This window comes from Carassius carassius, chromosome 29, assembly GCF_963082965.1.
Source record: "Carassius carassius chromosome 29, fCarCar2.1, whole genome shotgun sequence".
Classification (NCBI taxonomy): domain Eukaryota; kingdom Metazoa; phylum Chordata; class Actinopteri; order Cypriniformes; family Cyprinidae; genus Carassius; species Carassius carassius.
Window position 1 is genome coordinate 16,636,189 of NC_081783.1, and position 23,377 is coordinate 16,659,565.

A 23,377-nucleotide genomic window follows, 5' to 3' on the forward strand; every position below is an offset into this window, starting at 1 on the left:
AAAAGGAGAGAGAGAGTGAATAACACGAGGAGGAATAGAGCGAACCCTGTACTTACAGTACGCTGTGTCCAGCCCAGAGGTGAGAGCCATTCAAAGCAAACTAACTGTGCTATTGTGCCCAAGTTGATACCTGTGGAGAGAAAAGGAGAGAGAGAGTGAATAACACGAGGAGGAATAGAGCGAACCCTGTACTTACAGTACGCTGTGTCCAGCCCAGAGGTGAGAGCCATTCAAAGCAAACTAACTGTGCTATTGTGCCCAAGTTGATACCTGTGGAGAGAAAAGGAGAGAGAGTGGGTAACACGAGGAGAGACTGAGGAAACCTGTACTTACGCCGCTGCCTGTGGAGAAAGAGAAAGCGAGTGAGCACCCAAGGAACGAACTGTGTGAACCAGTACTTACTGTGAGCTGTAATCAGCGAAGAGGTGAGAGCAGAACCAAGCTGAACTACTGTGCCTGTGTGTCCCAGCCGTTGCCTGCGGAGAAAGAGAAAGCGAGTGAGCACCCAAGGAACGAACTGTGTGAACCAGTACTTACTGTGAGCTGTAATCAGCGAAGAGGTGAGAGCAAAACCAAGCTGAATTAACTGTGCCTGTGTGTCCCAGCCGTTGCCTGTGGAGAAAGAGAAAGAGCCCGTTGCCTGTGGAGGAAGAGAAAGAGAGTGAGCACCTCGAGAACGAACTGTGTGAACCAGTACTTACCGTGAGCTGTATTCAGCGAAGAGGAGGAAGAAGGAGGGCGCTACGGATACCTAAGACTCAGGCCGGGGCCCGAGTCCTACGCCCCGGATCCCCGTGGCCCCCTTGCTCCCTGACCTCTTCCCGGCCATAGCCCATCTGGAGGGCCGAGTCAGAGTTTAGTTTTAATTGCCCTTTCCCTATTCCCCAAGCTATTTTTAAATATTTAAATAAAGATTGTTTTATCACTTACTTGTTCTCGTGTTGTTTGGCCATTGGGTCGGGTTTGGGGACCTCCTCGAGGTGGAAGTTGAGAAGGGGTGTGGCTTAGTTAAAGCATAGCCAGCCCCTGGGTGTGACACACGCATGACGTGAATCCCTATGCCCCTACGCTGCCTCTGCCAAGGAGCGTCAAACAAACACAAACATCCGCTTGCTGAATGCTGACGAGCTGTTCCCGCCTCCACCTCCTGAGAGAACGAGGGGAAGACGGAGAACGGGAGACACCGAAAACCCTTTAGGAAATTCTTTTATTCTACTGACACTAGGAACAATCATTGTAGAAAGCCGAGCTGAGTGCTTGTCGGCAGATACCAATCAATCATGAGACGGAGGAAAATGCACCATGTCCACATAAGAACGGGTACAGCTGCATAAATCGGCTACAGCGCCGGCTACATCTCTTAAACTGCTCTCAGAGGCGAGAGTGATTAAACCTCAAAGGAATTACAACACGAAGCTGCCTTGAAAAACAAGAAAAAAATTGGAAACTGCAGAGAAACCATGCTGGACTTGATTGAGGGAACTGACACTAATCATAAAAAAAAAAAAAAACAGACAGTTCAAGCTTTAAAATATTATTGTGCAACATTTCAAAACATAAAACCAAATATTTTGGGACATGCAGCAGTAACTTATTGTTTTTTATAAAATAGCAGAAAAGGCAATATGAAAAACCAATGTATATAAATAATAATAAATAACTCTTCTGCCAAGTATTGTAAGTCATTGGACCAACCACAGGGGCTGTTTATAGTTGCCAAGAAACGTAGTATGTTTGAACATTAATATAGGCTGTCTCGATCCAATCTCTAGTGCAATAGTATATATGCTGCTCAGGGAGTCAGTCATTTTTAGTCAGAATCATTCAGTGCACCACAACAATCCCTAGAAATTCCCAAAATGCATTATAAAACAACAGTAAGCACTGACTATATACACACCAATCTCTTGCAAAATCCCTCACAGTATCGTATCTGCCCTCCCCAATGCCTGATTATTTTCTTCAAGCTAATCAAAAGAGCCTTTCTTAACCCATTAGTGCTACGCTAAGCTAGTAGCAATAACCAAATGCTACTGAAAATAAGATAAGTGGTTTACAACACAAACAAATTACCATGACACAAAATGCATAGGATTAACTTTGTTGTGTTGTGATAATTTCATTTTGTTATGGCATGTTTCTGTTGTGTTGTGCTGATTTCATTGTATTGTGCCTTGTTTTCGTTGTGTTGCAGCTTGTTTCACTTGTGTTGTGCTAATTTTGTTACATGGCTTTTTTACCATTGTGTTATGCTAATTTTGTTGTGCTGTAGCTTGTTTCCATTGAGTTCAGGCTTGTGTTCATTGTGTTGTGAAAATTTGGTTGTGTTGCAGCTTTTTTCCATTGTGTTGTGGCTTGTTTCCGTTTTGTTGTACAAATTTTGTGTTGTGACTTGTTTTTGTGTGTTGTAGGTTGTTTCTGATGTGTTGTGCCAATTCTGATGTGCAGGCTTGTTTCTGTTGTGTTGTGCAAATTTTGTTGTGTTGCTTGTTTCCATGGTGTACTGTGGCTTCTTTCCATTGTGTTGTGTTGATTTTCTTGTGTTGTGGCTTGTTTCCGTTTTGTTGTGCTAATTTTGTGTTGTGACTTGTTTTTGTTGTGTTGTAGGTTGTTTCTGATGTGTTGTTCCAATTTTGATGTGTTTAGGCTTGTTTCTGTTGTGCTGTGCAAATTTCGTTGTGTTGCTTGTTTCCATGGTGTACTGTGGCTTCTTTCCATTGTGTTGTATTAATTTTGTTGTGTTGTGGCTTGTTTTTGTTATGTTGTGCTAATTTCGTTGCGTTGCAGCCACTGATCTATAATATAGAACTTGATTGCTCATGACGTCATGAAAGTGAAGCCACCGCGCCGCCATACTGGTAATCCCTAGTGTGTGTAAACGTTCGGTTGAATTTATAGAAAATTTTATGATTTTAATGAAAAAAAAAACATCACCTAAAAAGTCAGTGTTTATAAATCTGAAGTATCTCTGTACATTATTACAATGCAAACACCCTAGGCATGTAAACGGTAATTTTTTTAAATGTCGCAAATTTCCCCTACTTATTAAAAAGCTACGTTAATTACAGCAGCGAATATCATGAACATGATAAACATCAGATGGACATGACCTCATCATATATAACAAACGACAAAGTGCTCATCCTGAAATCTGAATTTATTTAGAGAAATAACTATAAACAGTACGGATTTAAAGACATGAAGTTTTATTTCCAAGATGGTAAGTTAAGTTTTTAATTCATCATAGAGCAATATTAACAGAGTCTATTATGTTATTCAGAACCATTTCTGATACTAATATGTTCATGTTTAATAATTCCTGAATAATTTTGTTCATAAAGAAATAAGCTATATTTAGTGTTTGATCATTACCTTTTTTGTCAGTGACAAGCAGACACACCCACCTAAACGGTTTAAATATATTGCTTATCCTGCCCAAAAGACTGTAAACACTGCAGATAACATCTGAAGTAAACATTAATTTACATACACATAACATAAAAACAAGTCCCGTTTGACTGTTTGCTTCAAATTGAGATATTTTAGGTCAGCGGTTTGAATGTAACTCAATGGTGCTCTCTGCTCTCTGATTAGTAAGATGGCGGATCGAACACTTCCGGTGGCTTCACTGTCTATTGGCAGTTTAGAACGTGATGAGCGATCCAGTCATATATAGATCAGTGGTTGCAGCTTGTTTCCGTTGTGTTGTGCTTATTTCGTTGTGTTGTGGCTTGTTTCCATGGTATGATGCGGCTTGTTTCCATTGTGTTGTGGCTTGTTTTCGTTGTGTTGTGCTAATTTCATTGCATTGCAGCTTGTTTCTGTGTGTTTTGGAGATTTTCGTTGTGTTGTACACAACTGGGCCACCATATTGCTTTACGCCAACAATTCTCAAGTTGAGAGATAGCAAATCCTACTCCACTGCATATAGCTTGTTCTCACAACACTGAATTCAATGATGAACTGCCTTTAACTATCATTTTGCATTATTGACACAATGTTTTCCTAATGAATGTTGTTCAGTTGCTTTGACGCAATGTATTTTGTTTAAAGCGCTATATAAATAAAGGTGACTTGACTTGACATGCGCTAACAGGTAGACAAACATCTGATATATTTTCTATTACAACCTAAATGATAGAGTAAATGAGATATGATAATAATTGGAGTGATATAAAGAAATGCAAAACAAAACTTGTGGCAACCATGTTAGAAAGCTAGTAACAGCTGTTTGAAATCTAATTACAGCAGTAACAACCTCAAATGTACAAATTAATGGCACTATTACAATTAAATTTACAACCAAATATATTGAGTACATAAAATAAACATGAAAAAAAATCAATTAACAGAGTAAAAAGGAAACATAAAATTATAAATATGTGCTATGGGATCATTTTTGTTGTGTAATAGCCTACACAATAGCACAAGACAACTTAATTTCAAATTTTTAATTAATTAATTATTTTTTAAAATATATTATCTAAGCGTTATTCAGATTCCTCTATTCATATATTATCTTTACTTTTGTGAAGCCACACAATTTTCTCAAAGTTTCTCAAATTAAAGGTAATATTTTTTAGTCATTGCACATGATAAGCTGCCTGATATGTCGATAAAAAACATCTGGCTTTCGATCTGTTATCATTTATCTTGGGTCAAAACTCTTCATTAAGTGACCTTACATTATGTAAGGCCAAAATTGTCCATAACGCTATTCATACAAAAACATCCTACTCTATATTGCTCCTGTATAGAGTATGACATGATCATTGTGTATAATGTGTAGTCTAATACCCATTTATTAGTTTGCCAAGTTTACAGAATGAACTTTGACCATAACTTTGCTTGGAAACCATGAACAGCCTACGGTTAAGCTAAATGATTACTATTAATAAATAGAACAGAACATTAGTCTTATATAATACTGCTGTTACTGCAGTTTTAGAAAAGCTTTCAGTGTGCATAGCAACATCTGGTAAATACAGTAAAATCCCTGTAAGGCAATTGTTATTAAATTATATTTTTTTTTCAGTTTGATTATTAATATTGCTGCCTCTTCTCCAAAAACCAAGTAATATCAAAACTAAACCGGCCCTTTGTGATAGACAGTACACTAATGCAACAGTACAACCCTGAGCACAAAGCAAGCCCTGTTCATGATATGGGCAGAAGACATTTTGAAAATTGCTTTGAAGGAAGTCCTTGTATTTTGTGCTATACTACAAAAGAAGAAAGAGCAGCACATCTAGAAAGCATCCTTTATAGGCACTCCTGTTTTCTAGTGTCATTTTATAAATGCTGTAGGTCAGCCGGCTTTTTGTTGCCCTCGGAGAGAATGTTGAGAGGGTCTACCTGTGGCAGGGTCCACGTCACGCTCTATCAAGTGCTGATCCTGGTGAACCCATTCGCCGTTGCACTTGAAGTAGATCTGAGTGGCAGGGGTCGAGCGGCAGGTGAGGGTCACTGGCTTGTTCTTAACGATATAAACATCATCAGGCTCCACCAGGAAGTGTGGCAGCAGGTCGGAGAAGGCCGCAGGAAGCGGATGTGTTACAGTGGCCGCGTGCTCTCCACCTGTGCAAGCAAGTGAGATAAAACTTTAGGGACAGGTTGTGGTTGTTCAGATGCCTGAAACCTTTTAGAAGTGCAAAGAGATAATGAGTGTATCTGATTTAATTTCACACTCCGAACCCTGTGAGCGGACAGATTGCTTTTGACATGCACCTGAGTGCAATACTAATGTTGTGCATCCATATGTGGTAGAATACAGATATTCTGCCAACCACAGCTGACACAACGTCTCCACTACAGCAGGTCTGGGAGATCATACTAATGGTGTGGCGTCAAAAGTGTTAGCTTTATCCTGAGTGATGTGGGATTGTACTGATGGGGTGTACTGACTTGGCTGGGTTTAAATACATATTGTAAGCAACTTATGTCACAATGAGAAACTGATATAAAATGTTCATTTACTGCACATTAAATTACAAGAAATTAATGCTTAAAACATTTCAACAATTAAAAGTGTTGATACAAAATTCACTGGGATAAATACACATAAAGGCAAACATTCAGTCTACTGTCTACAGCACACTGATTTTTGTGATTGTTTTTGTCATTCATTCATTTTTCATCTTTTCATTTCTTATTTTGTGAACTTCATCCCTACACCTGCCAGAATACTCTTGAATGTAAAGTGTTTAAAAATATAACAAATTATTTTAAAGCACTTCAAATTTAAGTCAACATGACAACATGCTGTTTTAATTTGAGATGCTAATGAGTAAGTCATTACAGCAATTTGAAAATTATTAACCATTCCACCTAAAAACATATATTATTTTTGAAGCTTTAAAAGTGCATTTTTTAAATCACAAAGTAAAAAGTTTTTTCATAAATGGGACTCTAATCCAGTATAATGTTTCTGTTTGCTTTGACTCCAACATGCAAAAGAAAATTATATCAATGGCATTTTTAGCATTTAAAAAAATATTACATTTAATCATATTTTAACCTGGAGTCTCTGAGACCAAACATAACTTTTATTTTATTTTATTTTTTAAATGAAGGACATGAAGGAAAAGTTTGCAATCAAATCAAATGATCAAATTGTCTTTTGATTTAGATTTAAAAAAGACCTTGGAGTATCTTGGATTTAAATATGTATCTACATTTATAAATGATTAGTTAATTTCTGTCAATTTCAAGACATAATTCAGTCTGTTATGTGCTTAAAACAGATTTAAGAGCCCCTGGGTCTTATTGTATTATAATCACAATCAAATTAATAGCCAAAACCTATTAAGCAAATAAAATAAACAGAAAAAGATTAAAATATTTAAAATTAGACTTAAAATTAAACACACACACACACACGAGTATGTTACAAGAACATTGCTTCTGTTTGCTTCAATTTGCTTTAAATAAATAGATAAATAAAATAATATATATATATATATATATATATATATATATATATATATATATATGTGTATATATGTGTGTGTGTATATATATATATATATATATATAATAAATCAATAATGTTTTAGTATGTAAAAAATCATTAAGTTTATTATTATTTTTCTTACACCTGGAGTTCCCGGGATCCCAAATAGTTATAACTTTTTATGAAGGACAAATGATTAAATACATTAGGTTTTAATTCTCACAAGATAAACATATTTTTTTGAGATATTAAAAAGGCATTGTAGTCTGTTAGATTTAAATATATATTCAGATTTATAGTTTTAAATATCAGTCAATTTCAAGACAAAATACAATTGTTAAAAAAATTGGTTCAAGAGCCCCTGAATAAGGTCTTATTCCATCCTGAAAGAGACATATGCTACTATCTTTCACCCCCAACAGAAAAACAATGTGTGTGTGTGTGTAAGAGAGAGCGAGTCCCCTTGTTAACAGGCCGAGTAAAAAGCTTCTGAGTGGTATGGCCTTGTCAGGTTTGCCTTCAGCAGTGCCGAATCCCATCTCTACTCTCTCTGCTGTTAATCACAGCCTTTTAAGATCAGAGCTGATGGGCCGCAGGCCATAAATCCCTCTTGCTGAATGACCACGGCACTTCAAAACATGCTCGGCAGGCCCTAACTCAACTCTTTATTACGCACAGGCTGAACATGGTGACGTGACTGCCAGCCATTCACTGACTGACAAGAGCCGTCTCAAATAGGCCGCATTAAACGTGAGACGAACAAGCTCTTTATTCTGACGACCCCCGGTAGCGCAGAGAGATCAGGTGGGGTGCACGGCGCTGTTTACGGATCAAAGATCTGCCTGACTTTGTGGGCGGATATGTTTCTCCCCTGCGTAGATTTATGCAAGGAGCGCCGAGGCGGTTGGATTCATAAATGTTTGGAGAGATTCAATGAGAAATCATCATTAATCAGAGCTTGGCCCTGCGACTTGCGGGAGAACGATTCTTTAGTGCGGCGCAGAAACGGAGCACACCCTATCAGTAATTTTGTTGCTTCATTTGTTAGCTGCAATGTTTTTCTGGTCTTTGTAATTAAGAATGAATTGCTAATTTATCCTTTTCCGCCCACAATCCAGAGTAATCAAGCAGCCTCGGCTGGCTGTTTATTCCCTCTCCATGCTGGAGGTCCCACACTATTGTGCATCATACACAAACACACACACACACACACACAATATATATGTCTAGTCTTCAGGACTGAACTCAATTTTTAAAGTGATCACTTTTGCCAATTAGTTATTCCTTTGGTATGTTTCTCATTATAGAGTTTTTAGACACTTGTTGAGTGCAAATAGCCAATATAGCGTCAAAGCCATGAAGCATAACTTGCTTCCATATAACGTAGACTAAAATTATAATGTAGACTAAAATTATAATGCAGACTAAAATTCCAAAAACTTCAATATTGATTTAATCAGACTTTAACAATGACTTGCTTGTGCAAAACATTTTATAATTGAGTAATGTGCTATTGTCATGCCATTTTGTTTTTATTTCAGTTTTAGTTTTAATAATTTTAGCACATCAGTCTTTATTTCAGTAAGTTATACAACATTTCTAATTAAAATTGTTGTTTATTTATAGTTTTTCATCTCAAATAATTTTTTTCCAGCTTTCTACAAAATATTTATATTTTATAAAATGCTTTTTTTTTTACTTTAGTTATCAAAGAAACGTTAAAAATGTATGAGCTAAAAATAAAATAAAATACAATTCAGCTTTGCATCACACAAATAAGTTATATTTTAAAGTACATCAAAATAGAAACCTGTTATTTTAAATTGCAATATTGTTTGCAATATATACAATATTTTGATCAAATAAATGCAGCCTTGATGAGCGTAAGACACTTTCTTTAAAAAAAAAATTATAAATAAATACTATATATAAAAAAATTCTATACAAATTACTGATCCTACAGCTTTGAAACGCAGTGTGTATGTGTGTGTGTATATATAAACACAGTATATATACATACATATACAAACAATACATTCACACAATGTATATAAATTAAATTAGGTTGCTTGACATGTTGACACAAACATCTGTATACACAAACATACACACACAAATCCCATCTTCAAACAACTATACACCTCCTCATAGAATGGATATGGAATGGAACTATACACCTACTCATGAGTCACAATCACATAATTAAGCTAGTTTTTCTATACTGTGATATTAACTCACAAAGTAATAGAAGAAGGGCTGTTAAAGACAAATTGTATCACGCAAAAAGCACATCTCTACTAATGAAACAGCAAGGCTAACGCTGACCTTTCCAGCACCTTCCTCATCTCCCCCTGCAGAAAACCACAACCCGGGTCACGCAGGTAACATTAGCCAAAGTAATAAACATCAAGCCTCCACGCCAAGACATTACCCAGCCTCGCCAGGCCTTGTGCAACACATCATAATAATGCTGCTCTGCTCATTTCCTTTTGTCATTTCACGTGGTGTGCTGAGTTGCTAATTCATCAGGGTGAAATACAGTGAGAAGCAAAGCTACGGCTATTGAACCTCCACTAATGTATCGTGTACGTGTTAAACTCTTAATAAAAACTAAATGTTCTGTGTCCAATGAAGGACATACATCACTTTCCAGTTTCACCCCCCTCTGTTACATTACATTTTGTGCTACGACGGACAAGTAATTTATCTTACAGGGACATTAATTTATTAAAAACATGCTCAAATGAATCGGGAATTCAAGCCGTTCTGTTGCAAGCAGAGGATGGTGCAATCAAGGCAATTATTGCAGGTCAAAATGGCTTTCTTTGTGCTGATGTAAGACCGAGCGCCCACGGGATATGGTCCGTCTAATGAGCCTTAATTTGGCAAAGTGATGATGGCCATTAGCTTCTCATGGTGACCTTTTCTACAACATGAGAGCTTGGTAAACCAGCAGGCAGACCTGGCCCAATCTGTCCAGGTGGGATGCATGTACGGCTGAGGTGAGATATGACAATCATAAATGAGCTTTCAGACTGTTTGTGACCGTCTACATCTGTTTTCCTCACCAGTCTCAAAGGTTTCAGGCTTTGTTGAACGTAATAGAGATGAAGTAAATTGATATTCTCACTGCAAGAGTCCATCTTTTTCCTCATAATTTATTTATTTATTTAGACACTGACTGCTAACCAACGTGCACTATTGGCTATCCCATGGTGCAATTTTTAGGCTATACGTTTGGCCTTGCTGCCTTTAATATGAGAGGACAGTTCAGAGAAAGACAGGAAACAACTGGAAAGGAGAGAGAGGAATGGGACCGAGAAATGACCATGAGCCAGAACTCAAACTTGGGTCGCCCGAAGCGCTATTGCGCCATATGTCAGAATCATTTTATCTTTTCTGGAATGTGCCAATGCTCAACTCTATTTAGAAGTCAATAATGAGGTAAAGCAGGAAATTCAGCACTAGTTGCACATTCAGAAATGAGTGAGTAAAAGATTGCAATACATCACATTTTTGTAACACAATACAATAAACATATACTGTATATATATATATATATATATATATATATATATATATATATATATATATATATATATATATATATGTATATATATATATATATATATATATATATATATATGTATATATATATATATATATATATATATATATATATATATATATATATATATATACAGTATATGTTTATTGTATTGTGTTACAAAAATGTGATGTATTGCAATCTTTTACTCACTCATTTGTAGCCGCACATTATAATTAACTCAAATGATGTATAGGGAATTTTAATAATTAATCAGGAATATGATTAATATATATATATATATATATATATATATATATATATATATATATATATATATATATATATATATATATATATATCTCATATGACAGTTACATTAAAATTATTAAAGAGGTAAAATAGGTCAATTGTATATATCAATAACTCATTACAAGGCACTGTAATTTACTCATTAATATGTCAATATTCCATTCTTCATATCAATTATAGTGATATCTCTTACTGTATTACCGCAATTACCGCAAATCAAACAGTGGCTTGTCCAGCAAACGGCCGTAAGATTAACTTATCAACTTTCAATAAAGTTATCACTTCTTATAATTCAAGGAAAAATATTCTCTGGCCATGAAAACATTATCCTATCATTATGAAATTTCAGTTACTAAAAAGTAAAGAGCTTCTAGCTAAAGATCAGACATTTCATTGACTCGTGATGTGAGCGTTTTAGACAGATGCAATCATGAATATATATTGATTTTTAATAATTGAACTAATAATACATCAAACTACAAATCACACAGACTAAATACTCGTACGACAATACAGACAGTAAACTTTGTACAAGACAACGGAATCCAAATGAGGGAGAGAGAGAGAGAGAGAGAGAGGATGAGAGAGAGAGGTGAGAGAATTAGGCGCGATCACAGAATTACGCGCTCAGTTATGCAAACTCACAGACAGTAACCCTTGAAAGACAACAACGAATCAGCATTTTTAAGCAGCATTTAAATCTCCATAGAGAATGATACTTGCATGTGGTCTCTTTGTGACTCGCCAGACCAGCGTGTGTGTGTGCGTGGTCCTTTGTAGCTAGGCGTGTTCTTTCGTGTCTTCCGGGGCTGCTGCGGAATCGCGCGATATTTGAAAGGTCCAACAAACGTAATGATTCAGAATTCATCTTTAGAGAGGAACTTAGTAAGTAAAAGAAATGAAAACAACGGAGATGAAAGCTCCCGAAGGAGCCATGAGAACGGCTGTTCTCTCAGCCACCATGCTGAGAGGGACCAGACAGGGACAAGAGAGCGAAGAAGAGCAAGAACAGGGAGGAACTTCCTGGTTTCAGTTCTTATGGCTTGACTGGTTCACGCCTCTGTTAGCGTGAACAACCAATGAACGTCCGCGATCTGAAGCGGGAAAAACTTTCCTTTGTCTCTGGGGAACCACCCACTCTAATAAGTTATGGCTTATCAGATTTCAGCAGTGATATTCTAGCAAGTTCGTAATTCCAGATTAATACATTTTTCTTTAATTTCCTTTATATAAGTGAGTCCGTCAAAGCACGACGATTAAACAGATACCAAAAATAACATATATAACTGTGGAAACACGACGTTACATTCATATGCAGAATTACACACATATAAAGTTTGTTTAACACACGATAAACATTATACTCCAATTTGATTATAGAAAACATCTAATGCACCAAAAAGGCAACACAGTCAATATGTTTAGAAATACGTTTTAAAAAGGTACCAGTGATCTGGCTTTGCTGTTCTGTCAGTTAGGTCATAAAGTTTTACGACCTGGTCAGGGGGGTAGGGTTACAACTCATGATTCTATTTTAGAACATTAAAATTAGGAGAAACATTTCCAATTTACAAGTCAGCAATTTATAATCCTCGCATAACAGGATTAACCATTTTATGCAAATCACAAACCTATTCAAAATACATATTATTAAGGACTTAGATAAAGAGCGTAAAGAAAAGTTTGTGTGTGTGTTTAGGAATGTGGGTGTTTCGTTTCTTCTTTGAGGCTCGCGCGGGTGTCCCTGGACAGTCTCAATAGGTGTAATAACTGTCACCCACGCCAGGATGTTGCCGACATCGTGGCGCCCCAAATGGTGAATTATGTTGGAAGATGTTGTAAAAAGAAGGTCCTTGTTTACTCACATTCTGGTCTTTGAGTGCAGAATGTGTTAGAGAGTCAGGATTCATTAATATGGAACAGACGGCTGAAATACCATCAGCTCATTAGTGTTACAATATATATAGATAGATAGATATACTGTATAGATACAGTATAAGCCTATATCAGACTATTAAGTCTATAAATATGCATCATACATGTGCAATTTCTTTTAAGTTTATCTTTAATAAAATTAACTACTTTATTTTCTTTATTTCTTCTGTTGTCTAATTGACAGTTATTAAGCAATTAAAAGCATAACTAAAAATATCCAATCTCAGGTTGTCATACACATAGTTTTGCTGTCAAAGCTTTACAGATTTTTATAAAGTAAACATAAGAATAACTTTTATATTGATAATAATATTTTGAGATTCACACATGCTGGACTGAAACGATTTAGGTTTACTTAACCATCCATCATAATATTTTTTAAAAAACATGTTTAAATCAAATATGATACATCAGACTTTTAATGGAAATTTATTTGGACATTTCTCAATCATCATTAGCTACGTTTCCATCAAAAGTTGCAAATTAAACTTGCATGGAAAATTAGAATATAGCATAAAGATTTGCGAATAAAGCACCATTTCCATCCCATGTGTTCAAGAGAACAAAACTGTCACTTCCTGGGAAATTGGCGTAAATTATTAATAATAAAAATGAAAGTTGGTTCAAATGGGGAAACCTATGACTCTTTTTTCCAACATAATAAATGACTTGGATTTCAGAGTGCAGACAAAACGCAATAAACTGTGTCATGTTATTTTACGTTTGGAGGCGGATGATGTTTGGGAATGCAATCGTATAAGACAGTTCTGTGAGGTAACTACATCAAATCATTCTGATGATAGAATGTGGCACAGACATTTCAGAATGATCAAAACAACATTTGAGATGGTGTGCAATGAGACTGGTGTGCGATGATTTTTTGAGGCAAAATCACATGAGAGTTTTTGTTGCACATCGAGGAATTAATATGGTCAGTGTGTTTCCAGTATATTCTTATGTGCATGTTTTCTTATTAGATGGCAATAAATGACCCACAACAATTTATCTCACATTTAATGTGCATATTGGCATTTCCATCCAGTGTTAAACAGCTGCTGCATTGCACTGCATTTTTATTTGTCTCCCACAATAAAAACTACAGAGCTTTGATCATATAATCTTAGGAGACACAAATGGCAACTGATATTTATATGCATTTTAATAGTCTGCTCTAAGATCTCACTGATTTACAATACAAGCTATCAGAATGGCATCTTACTTGTTGGCTATATACTGTAAATATCTTCGACTACACTAAATTGCATATTTTTGTTTGGTTTAAGCCTTTGAATATAACTGTTTTTCCTTCTCGATTAGCCCATAAAAGTCAAATGTACCAAACAAAATAATGATGATAATAAAAAATTTTTTTAATCATATTAATGAACTTCAATTTCATTTTTTTCTTTTTAAACACTCCACAAGACTAATAACTGGTCAAAAAACAATATACAATAGATAGATCGATAGATCGATCGATCGATCGATCGATCGATAGATAAGTTTTAATCTTTAGATAATATGTAAATTAATGACCACTGACTTAAAAAAGAAATAATTGCAATACATTTAAGCTGCATTCATTTAATTGCAATAAAAAAAATGAAATAAAAACAGAATAAAAAATATCATCTCCGTTACGAGAAAAAATGAATAGTCTTTTTCCTTAAAGACTGTAAAATTACAGGTCATGTCAGCTGCATGTGTGAGACTGAGAATGTTTTAAACAGCTGGCTCGGAGGAGGGCGCCTTTACATCCTAAACGGCCAAACTGCGTGGGACGTTTGCACATTCTGTTAACAAACGTTCCAGCTCATGACAAAGTTAAATCCTTTATTCATGAGAGCATATTCTAGCCATGCAAAGCTTCAAATTAAAGTCATTCTGTAAGGCTGATTGATGAGCTTCCTACGCTTATGTTGTTATAAAGTTTAATATATTCATCACTCTCTTTGCACTTATTTCATATGCATGCATGCACACACACATACAAAGAAGAAAAACAACTGCCCGTCCGTGCTTAACGGCCTCCTCATGGATCAATGCACAAATGAAGTAAACACTACATAATGGTTAACATTTGAATTTGAAATCCGATATCACACACAACTAATATCTAATGGATACGATCTTGTGTGCAATCTGATAATGCAGATTCTCATCCCGAACATTATATCAGTGATGAAACATATTTTTGAAAGTGAGATATTTCTGTCAGTGCCACAGAAATGTGTTGGCTCAATAAAATAAATACTAAAATTACATTCTCATGCAAGCACTGTTAGTAGTAGATGCAATTCATAACGTTCCCAAACCATGAATAATGAATCCAAGTGAACTAATTTAAATGCACTTAATGAAAAGACACGGTTGTTTGTAATGCCAAGAATGAAAGGCTTGTATTTCTCCAAATACTGCCATCTTGACTAAATCAACAGGGTTTTGCAACAGCTGAAAACTGACCAGTCAAAAACACACCACAAAGCACCAAAGAGATCAATCAGAACCAGATGCCACCAAGAACAGACGTCCAGCGACAGCCAATAAATGCCGCCAATCAGCCACTTCCTTTCTCTGATCTGATGCACGACACAGCGCTGGCATTTGACTTCAGAGGAGAAATCTTCTGATAACCAGAACCAAACATGAAGACTCTATCAGCTAAATTGGAATAAATCGTTGTCTGACAGTAAATACGGGTCTGGTTGCATACAATGGCAGAGAAAGGTCATGTAAGGTCTCTCTTCATCGGCCACTCTTACTTCGCCTGCCCTTTCCAAGCCAATTAAACTCCTTTATCAGTTCTTTGTCCCTCAAGCAACGCATCATAGAGCAATCACTCGGAATACTTTAAAATCACAATGATGAACGGTGACTGTAATGGATTTTATGATGTCATCACCTCTTTACAATGTCTTCAGAAATTAATTTTATTAAAATTACCATACAGATTATTAAGCCATTTCATGTGCCAGTAACTTAACAACATAACCACGACGATGGTAGCGGTGACAGTGTTGATACGGCCCTACATTTTGAAGGAAATTAATTTTCTCAATTCCATTTATCATCTATAGATGAAATAACAGTGAGGTCACAAAGGAGGCAGCATCTGCGCTTCCGGATCCTTCAGGCAAGACGTTTTCAGCAGTGCTGCATGTCTAATGATCTCTTTAGCACTATATAATGCAATAAAGTTAATTCACTTAATTAAAGCGGTTATGAAGTGATGCATATGTTTTATAGCAAAGCTATATACAGTACATAGGCTATTTATAAGGTACAGGTGCAACTAAATGAATGTGTTTTAATTAATTTGTCCGATTTAACAGGTCATGGTAATGTTAAAGTTTGACAAATAAAAAAACTATTATTAATTATTGTCCAAATGCGCATTTAACCACATAAGTAATACAATTTGTAAATATTACTTTACAATTATATAACTTTTATATATAATAACTCAAATACTGGGTTTAGATCAAGGTCAAAACAGTAATTAAATTAATAAATCATTACATTTAATCAATGTACTTCATTATAAAACAAATATCATTACAACTGAAAAAAAAAAAAAAAAAAGTCTGCAAGTCTGGTTTTTGGGTGAGAACTAGTTTTTTTGTAATGATCCTAGTGATTGATAAAAGATATTGGTACATAGAAAGCACAGTCTAGACAGGAAATGGTGTTGTCTGAGGCCCTGACTGATGCCTGTTTACCACCAGACAACAAATATTTGCTCTGCCTTGAGTCCAGGTTTAGTGAAAATCTTTCCAGCCACAGCCTTTCTTCTCTTCACCCCATACGAAAAACACACCTCAGTTCACACTGCATGCTACACACACCTTAGCTTTGATCCACGGTTAGAAAATATCCTATTTTTGCTCCATCATGCACAAGGTACAGTTTGTGTCAAAAGAGTGTCACCTCACTAAAACCGAAAATGTAAAATCTCAAGAGGAGCATTCCTGGGTCAAGCTGTCATCAGTTCGAAACTTCAACCAGAAAGTTCTACCTGGATGCTTCAAATGATAAATCATAGATATATGAGCATAGCTTCTAAGCAATAAATATACAGTAAATTCTTATACGCCCAGGCCAGTTTCTGAGAGTTTCAGGTCACTTCCGAGAAATTTTACTTGGGCCAGGGTTGCATTTTGTCATTGAAGCTGCATTTTAGGTATATAATTTCCAAATATATTATGTCAAAATCAATGGAGTATCTGTTGTACATCATTTTTGAAGGGATCTAAAACAACAACAGTAAATGAAAAATACATACACACTTTCCTTACACAAAACCAATAAAAACTTATTTTGTGGTTATGTCATAAAAAATATCATTGTGGTGGATTAATTACATTGCAAGCTTTCAAAAAGGATTCTGGGGTAACATGAATAGAAAAGACAAACATTCACAAACGACCAGCTGGCTTCACGCAGGGCTGATTTAAAATAGCCAAGATATGCAAATTAAGAGAGAACGGATGAAATATAGTAATGGGTTTGCTTTTTTTTTTTTACTTAGTAGGGGCCTGTCTTTCCCTTTCTCTCTCTAAAGCAGTGCAGAACCATAATGTTGAGGAATGGTTTTGATTTACCCATCAAAACCAATTCGCTCATTAAGCTCATTTAAATGTGTTAAAAGGTACAATCTGTAATTACCAAAACAGCACTGCGGTAATTGATCTGCTCAACATACAAATCAGCTATTAACTGATATTTGTAAACAATGGAAGGGGTCAGAATAATATGGTATCACTTATATGTGTATATGTAAATTAATTGATGGCGTCTATTGTACTATTTTGAATGGGTCCAATAAATAGGATGTCATACATAATAAGAAGACCTAAAAACTAAATAAAATACTTTATTTTGCACCAAAAAAGGCAAAACAATTAATTCATCCATTCATTTGTTGTTATAGTATTTCAGTAAAAGCCTCTTTCCACAATATTTGCTTGATGAAATGTGTCACAAAAGCTTTTAAAGTCAGACTTTAAGAAAACAGGGATGTTGTTAAAAATCAGCTTCAGCTTTTTCTAAATCATTTGGAAGGATGTGTAGATTAAGGGTCCTCTTTCTGAACAATAACATTAAGTATTGCTGATGTAAAAATGTGGGTAGTCATGTTTAAATGCAAGTTCAATAATAAAAAAAAAAAATGGTAAAAAGTTACAGCGTGTCTTCATCGCTCGATGAATTCTTAAAAAGATCAAGGCAAAGTAGATTTCTCATTATATGACCCCTTTAAAAACTCCCTTGAAAACTACTCATATTCAATAGTGATTCATAGGAGACTATAAAAGCCACATATATTTTAAGTTTCAGATCAAACGGAGCCTTCACACCTTTCAGCTGTCACTTTAAGTCCACACTCACACCACATTTACACCAACTCCCCTTGTGAAAATCCAAAAATACCATCACACTCTTCTTACCAACTCATTTAATTCCTCGGTCAACATGTCCCCAAACCTCTACCCAAAGAAACCATGAATCTAAAATGACACATGTAAAACAGTCATGCCAGCAGTGATCTCGGCCTTAAATGTATATGGCAGTTCATTTGTTCACCAACTGTCGAAGTGAGTGCCGCTGTTAAAGTGTGAAGTATTTTAATGAGTATTTCTGTGCTGTGAAACAGATGCCTCCATATTTCAGATTTGATTTTCTTTTTATCGTTTATCTCATTTATAGTCTCCCGTCTCAGCAGTAAAAGGCCTTGCAAGGTGTCAAACAAATCCAGTTAAACAAACCTCCACAACCTTGCAACCTAACCTGCAAGTGACACGGCAGTACGCGTTTCAGTAACAAAGAAAGACAGTTTGAGTTTGAGGTTAATGCTAAGTTTTCTTTCCCTTTCATTCTCCCTTTAGCTCAGTCTCTCACACAAACGAGCACGACAAAAGAAGAAAAATGCACAAGAAAAAGAGACGTATATTAAAAAAAAGATTAGTGAGCAACTATAAAAAGCCTAGACTTTCTTCTCTCCTTGCACACACAGACAGGAACCAATATGTTTTATCTAGTTTCTTGTCCAGATATGTGTAATCAATATCCAGGGTCTCTTGAATGTTCCTTGAAAGGAATAAGGGTTTATTTTCAATTGATTCAATGCCCCATGTTAACCCGAAAAATGGCACAAACTTTACTTTTAAATATATATATATGGTAATGGACGTTTCAAATAGGGGCTTGTTGCGAAAATGGAAATGATTGTGATTGTTCGCTACCCACTTTGGTAATTGCCACTTGCACAATATGCACTTTGGAAGGAAAGTGCATGCCGTGAACGTAAATGTAGACGTAAATGATTTCTTTTCTTATGGTTGTCATTAGGAGCCCAACTTTCCTTTAGAATAACTTTAAAAATGAGACAGGGAAACAATACAGGGTCATTTGCAATAGAGAATATCACAGTCTGCCCTCTAAAGGCACTAGAAATGAAAGACCAGACTTACAGCCTGTTACTGAGGGACTTAAAAGCTGTTGAAATGAGTGCGATACACAGGGCTAATAAAGCATGACATTTCATTTAGCTTGGGTCTTTAGGCTCATACGAAACATCCCCTGAATGGAAATGTTTAATATAGGAAGTGTGGCATCTTAAGCTAGTCAATTATCTGACCTACACACAACAATTTTTTTTTTCAGTTCAATAAAATCACACATTATTATTTTTTAAAATATTAATAATGATAACAACTATAAATATCCTTTACACACCCAGTGAGTGACATCATTTGGTCTGTTTCAACAGCTATGCAAGAAGTAGAACCATGATTGGTGATTATTTTCTATATAAAGCATATTCGGCTTTTACTGATCTTCGTCTGTCTTGAAGTGTTTGTTGTGTCGTTCCTACACTTCTGCAAATGCTCACAAAAGCAACATTAAAAAATAATTTCATGTAATCTTAATAGAAATCACTTACGCTAATCTATATACTTGCATATACAGGCATAGTGCATAAATTATTAAATGAAAAGTATTTCTGTTGCTACATTAAAATGTCTAAAGCATCTATGTATTTGACAAATATTGCATCTAATTCACTTTATCTGTGACAACTACAGAAACATAGCATTAGCACCACTACAGAGGCAGGAAGCTTCCAAGTTCACGTCTCCATTTTAAATTCCTCCCACAACTGCAAGCGCCAAATCTCACCAATAGGTTACATTCAATCACAGAGTATTATCTTTTCTTTCTTTTTTTTAAGTTGTTCAAGCTTATTATAAAAACATACAAAACCAACATTTTAATTTTAAATTAATGTTTATTGTTAGTAAACAATAAAACCAGACAATTAAGGGTTTAGTGCTGTCAAATGATTAATCACGATTAATCACATCCAAAATAAAAGTTTTTGTTTACATAATAAGTGTGTGCACCGTATATATATATATATATATATATATATATATATATATATATATATATATATACACACACATACATGCAGTATGTATTTTGAAAATATTTACATGTACATTTATATTCATAGCGTTTATATTATATATACATATAATTATTACATAAAAATTGTATCAGATATATAGATGCATGTTTGTATTTAAATATACATAATAAATATAGACAGTACACACATATATTCTGAACAAATCTTTTTTGGATAAAATTAATCATGATAAATCGTCTGACAGCACTAAAGGGTTTTAAACTTTTTTTGAAGTTTGAAGACTTGCAAACTTCAAAAAACTAATAGAGAATCTTGTTTGACTGTAAACACATTTCATTGAGCAAAATAAAAAAAAGGTTTCAAGCTCTATTGCACATCTCAAAATAACTAAAGCACACACAAATTTTGGAGACAAAAATAAATAAATAAATAAATAAATAAATAAATAAATGACAATCCTTAAACCTTTTGGAATGTATGTGAAAGGGATGAGTGTATTAAAAAAAATAAATAAATAAATAAATAAATAAATAAATAAATATATGTCAGTATGCATGTGTAAGTATAAGTAAATTGTTTCATGAATTTTCTCTTTTTCCACAAGGCCTCTTATATATATATATTTATATATATATATAAAAGAGGCCTTGTGGAAAAAGGGAAAATTCATGAAACAATTTAGATTAAAATTTTAATCCCTTATCTAATTACCCAGCTTCCCCAGAGATAAAAAATAATTTAGCCGAACTTACACATGCTATGTTTCCCAATGCAGTTCTCAAATTCCAGCAACAAAATGCCACATCCATCTGCAGAAATGTTCTTAAAACCCAAATATTAAACACTTGATTTTATATATATATGCCTGAGTTAACATGAGAAAACTATCCTAATAATTAGCTAATTACGTCTGGAGAATGTGCTTCATATTATCCTTTCTTTGTGACTACACCAAATGAAAACCAGAGGGATCCTCTTCCGACTTGTCAACTTGTACACATGAAATCCATATCCTCCTCCACACACAGGCCTGGCTGAGCTTTGAGGAGTCTGACTTTAGCTGTTTAATTAGCGTGACAAAGAAGCAAGGCAGGTACACCAGAGATTTCTTTTAAAAAAGGCACATAATATAATACTTAACAAGAACAAGACAAAGCAGCACCTGAGCACCTGCTTGGGCCTAATTATAGCCAAGCTATGCTAATGCAAAACAATAGAGTGCCACAGTACTCTTTTTTTTCTGTGCTTGCACAGTGAATTTAAAAGGTAACTGAACTTTAAAAAAAAAAAAAGTTAAATATTAGCCAGTTCCCCCAATATTGAACCTGACAATGCAAATTAAGTTTTCTTCAACACAAGTTAATGAACCTTCAAGTGTTGGAGTTATTCTGGGCTCTGCAGTGATTTTCGACATCATCTACTGAGGCAGAATTTCCGTGATGATCCAAGTCAGAGTAAAAGCTATCCGTCAGCATTCCCATTCATCTGAAAGACTCTTTCTCACCAGTAATGATATCAGCATGTAAATGGAATGAAGACTTTTCTTCAAGAAGAAAAACTTCAGTTATATGAGAGATGGAGACAAAAACAGTCATATGGTTTAATGTTCACATCTAGTCATTAGGAAAGCCACGAAAGGTATTTGACTTCAATCTTAGATTCGGGATGAATACATTTTGCAGCATGCAGCCACATTCTGGAATATGGGAAGATCACTTGGGAAGAGTGTTCGAACCCTAGGGTGCACTTGATGCTGTCAAATGACCTCGTATTATTGGCCGTTACAGGGCCATACAGTGCGATGATTGGACCTAATGACTCCCAACAGACGGCTGCCCATACCATTACAGAAAACCCACAATGCTTAATGGGAGGCAATATTGTGTGTTTAAAGGGATAGTTCAAACAGAAATGAAAATGCTGTCATCATTTACTCGGCCTCATGTCATTTCAAACCGATATTTTGTGTGGAACACAAAAGAAGATGCTCTAAAGAACGTTTCTGCTCATAAAATGGCAGTCATATTGCTTTGAAACTCCATTGACTTTTCAAAATACCTTTTAGTTGTTTTTCACAGAAGAAAGAAAATCATGCAGGTTTGGAACAGATTTTTGAAACTGGTAAAAGATTTTACGTGCAGAAATTGAGAAATGGATTTGCCATTTGAAACAACACGGTTTCAAGGTGTTTACACGACATGAAACATTGTCAGTTCATTAAACATAATTGGTGTAAGATGTCCATGTTAAAGCACTCATGGTTCCCCTTTGGTGGTAAATAATAATATGAAGAAAAATGATTAAAGAGCAATTATTGCTATCAGTGCATCTGCAATTAAGGCACCAACCACTCTGCTTGAGAAAAATCACATATTTAAGTGTTAATTGTCAGACTCCTGTTATAACTGACACATTTTTAATTGGCAGCACATCTAATGTGACTAACTTTGGAGATGCATTTGAAATTCATCTATAATTGTAATTAAGCAAAGGGCAGTTAGTTGATTTAGTTTCCAGAAGAATCAATATTCAATCTCATCTGTCCTAGACAGTCAAATATGCCTATTAGAGCTGTAATGTTTTCAGATGATGTGACATTAAAGCTCACACCCCTAAACATTTTAATCTGGCAGCTGAGTTCTGGTGGAAGACACACACAGAGAGAGAGAGATACTAGATACTCACATGAAAGTGAAAGGCAAAACGGGACTTCATGTGATAAGAGTAAAGCCCGTCGAGAAATGAAAGACAAAGCGAGAAATCTGATCCGAGTTTTCCTCTGACAAACAGACAGGATCAGACTCGCACGCGTGTTTAGGATATCAGCCCTCAGCAGCTGAGGAAACTCAAGCTCCCCTTAAATGCCGTTCTGATCAATTCTATTCATTTCCCCCTGCAAACTTCCAGACGGATTGCTCTTTTTTCAAAAGCGACAGACATATCGTGTCCTCTGACTTCGACCAAGCATGAATACAAATGATTTAGGAAGCACGTCTTTTATGACTGGAGACCACCTCTGGAGCGTCAAATGTCCAAAGCCAGAGATCAAAGATAAGCCGGAGCGCGTAGTACCCCTTGAAGCTGCTTTGTTACGATGTGAATAATCACATAAAGGAAATCCGCACACATAAAAAGCTCTGCAGCATGCGAACATCACGTCTCTGATGGATGGGCTCTGGGTTTAATATGATCGTATTATCGA

General features: G+C 35.4%; 1 protein-coding gene across 4 annotated transcripts in view; it reads right to left on the reverse strand.

Moving 5' to 3' along the window:
• The window catches only part of LOC132109747 (netrin receptor UNC5A-like), a 196,021-nt gene that overhangs the window by 98,114 nt on the left and 74,530 nt on the right, over positions 1 to 23,377 (reverse strand). For all 4 annotated transcript variants that reach the window (XM_059516068.1, XM_059516070.1, XM_059516069.1 and 1 more), the window contains exon 2: positions 5,356 to 5,577. In XM_059516068.1, coding sequence (XP_059372051.1) covers positions 5,356 to 5,577 — 222 coding nt within the window. The remainder of the gene's footprint in view (positions 1 to 5,355; positions 5,578 to 23,377) is intronic.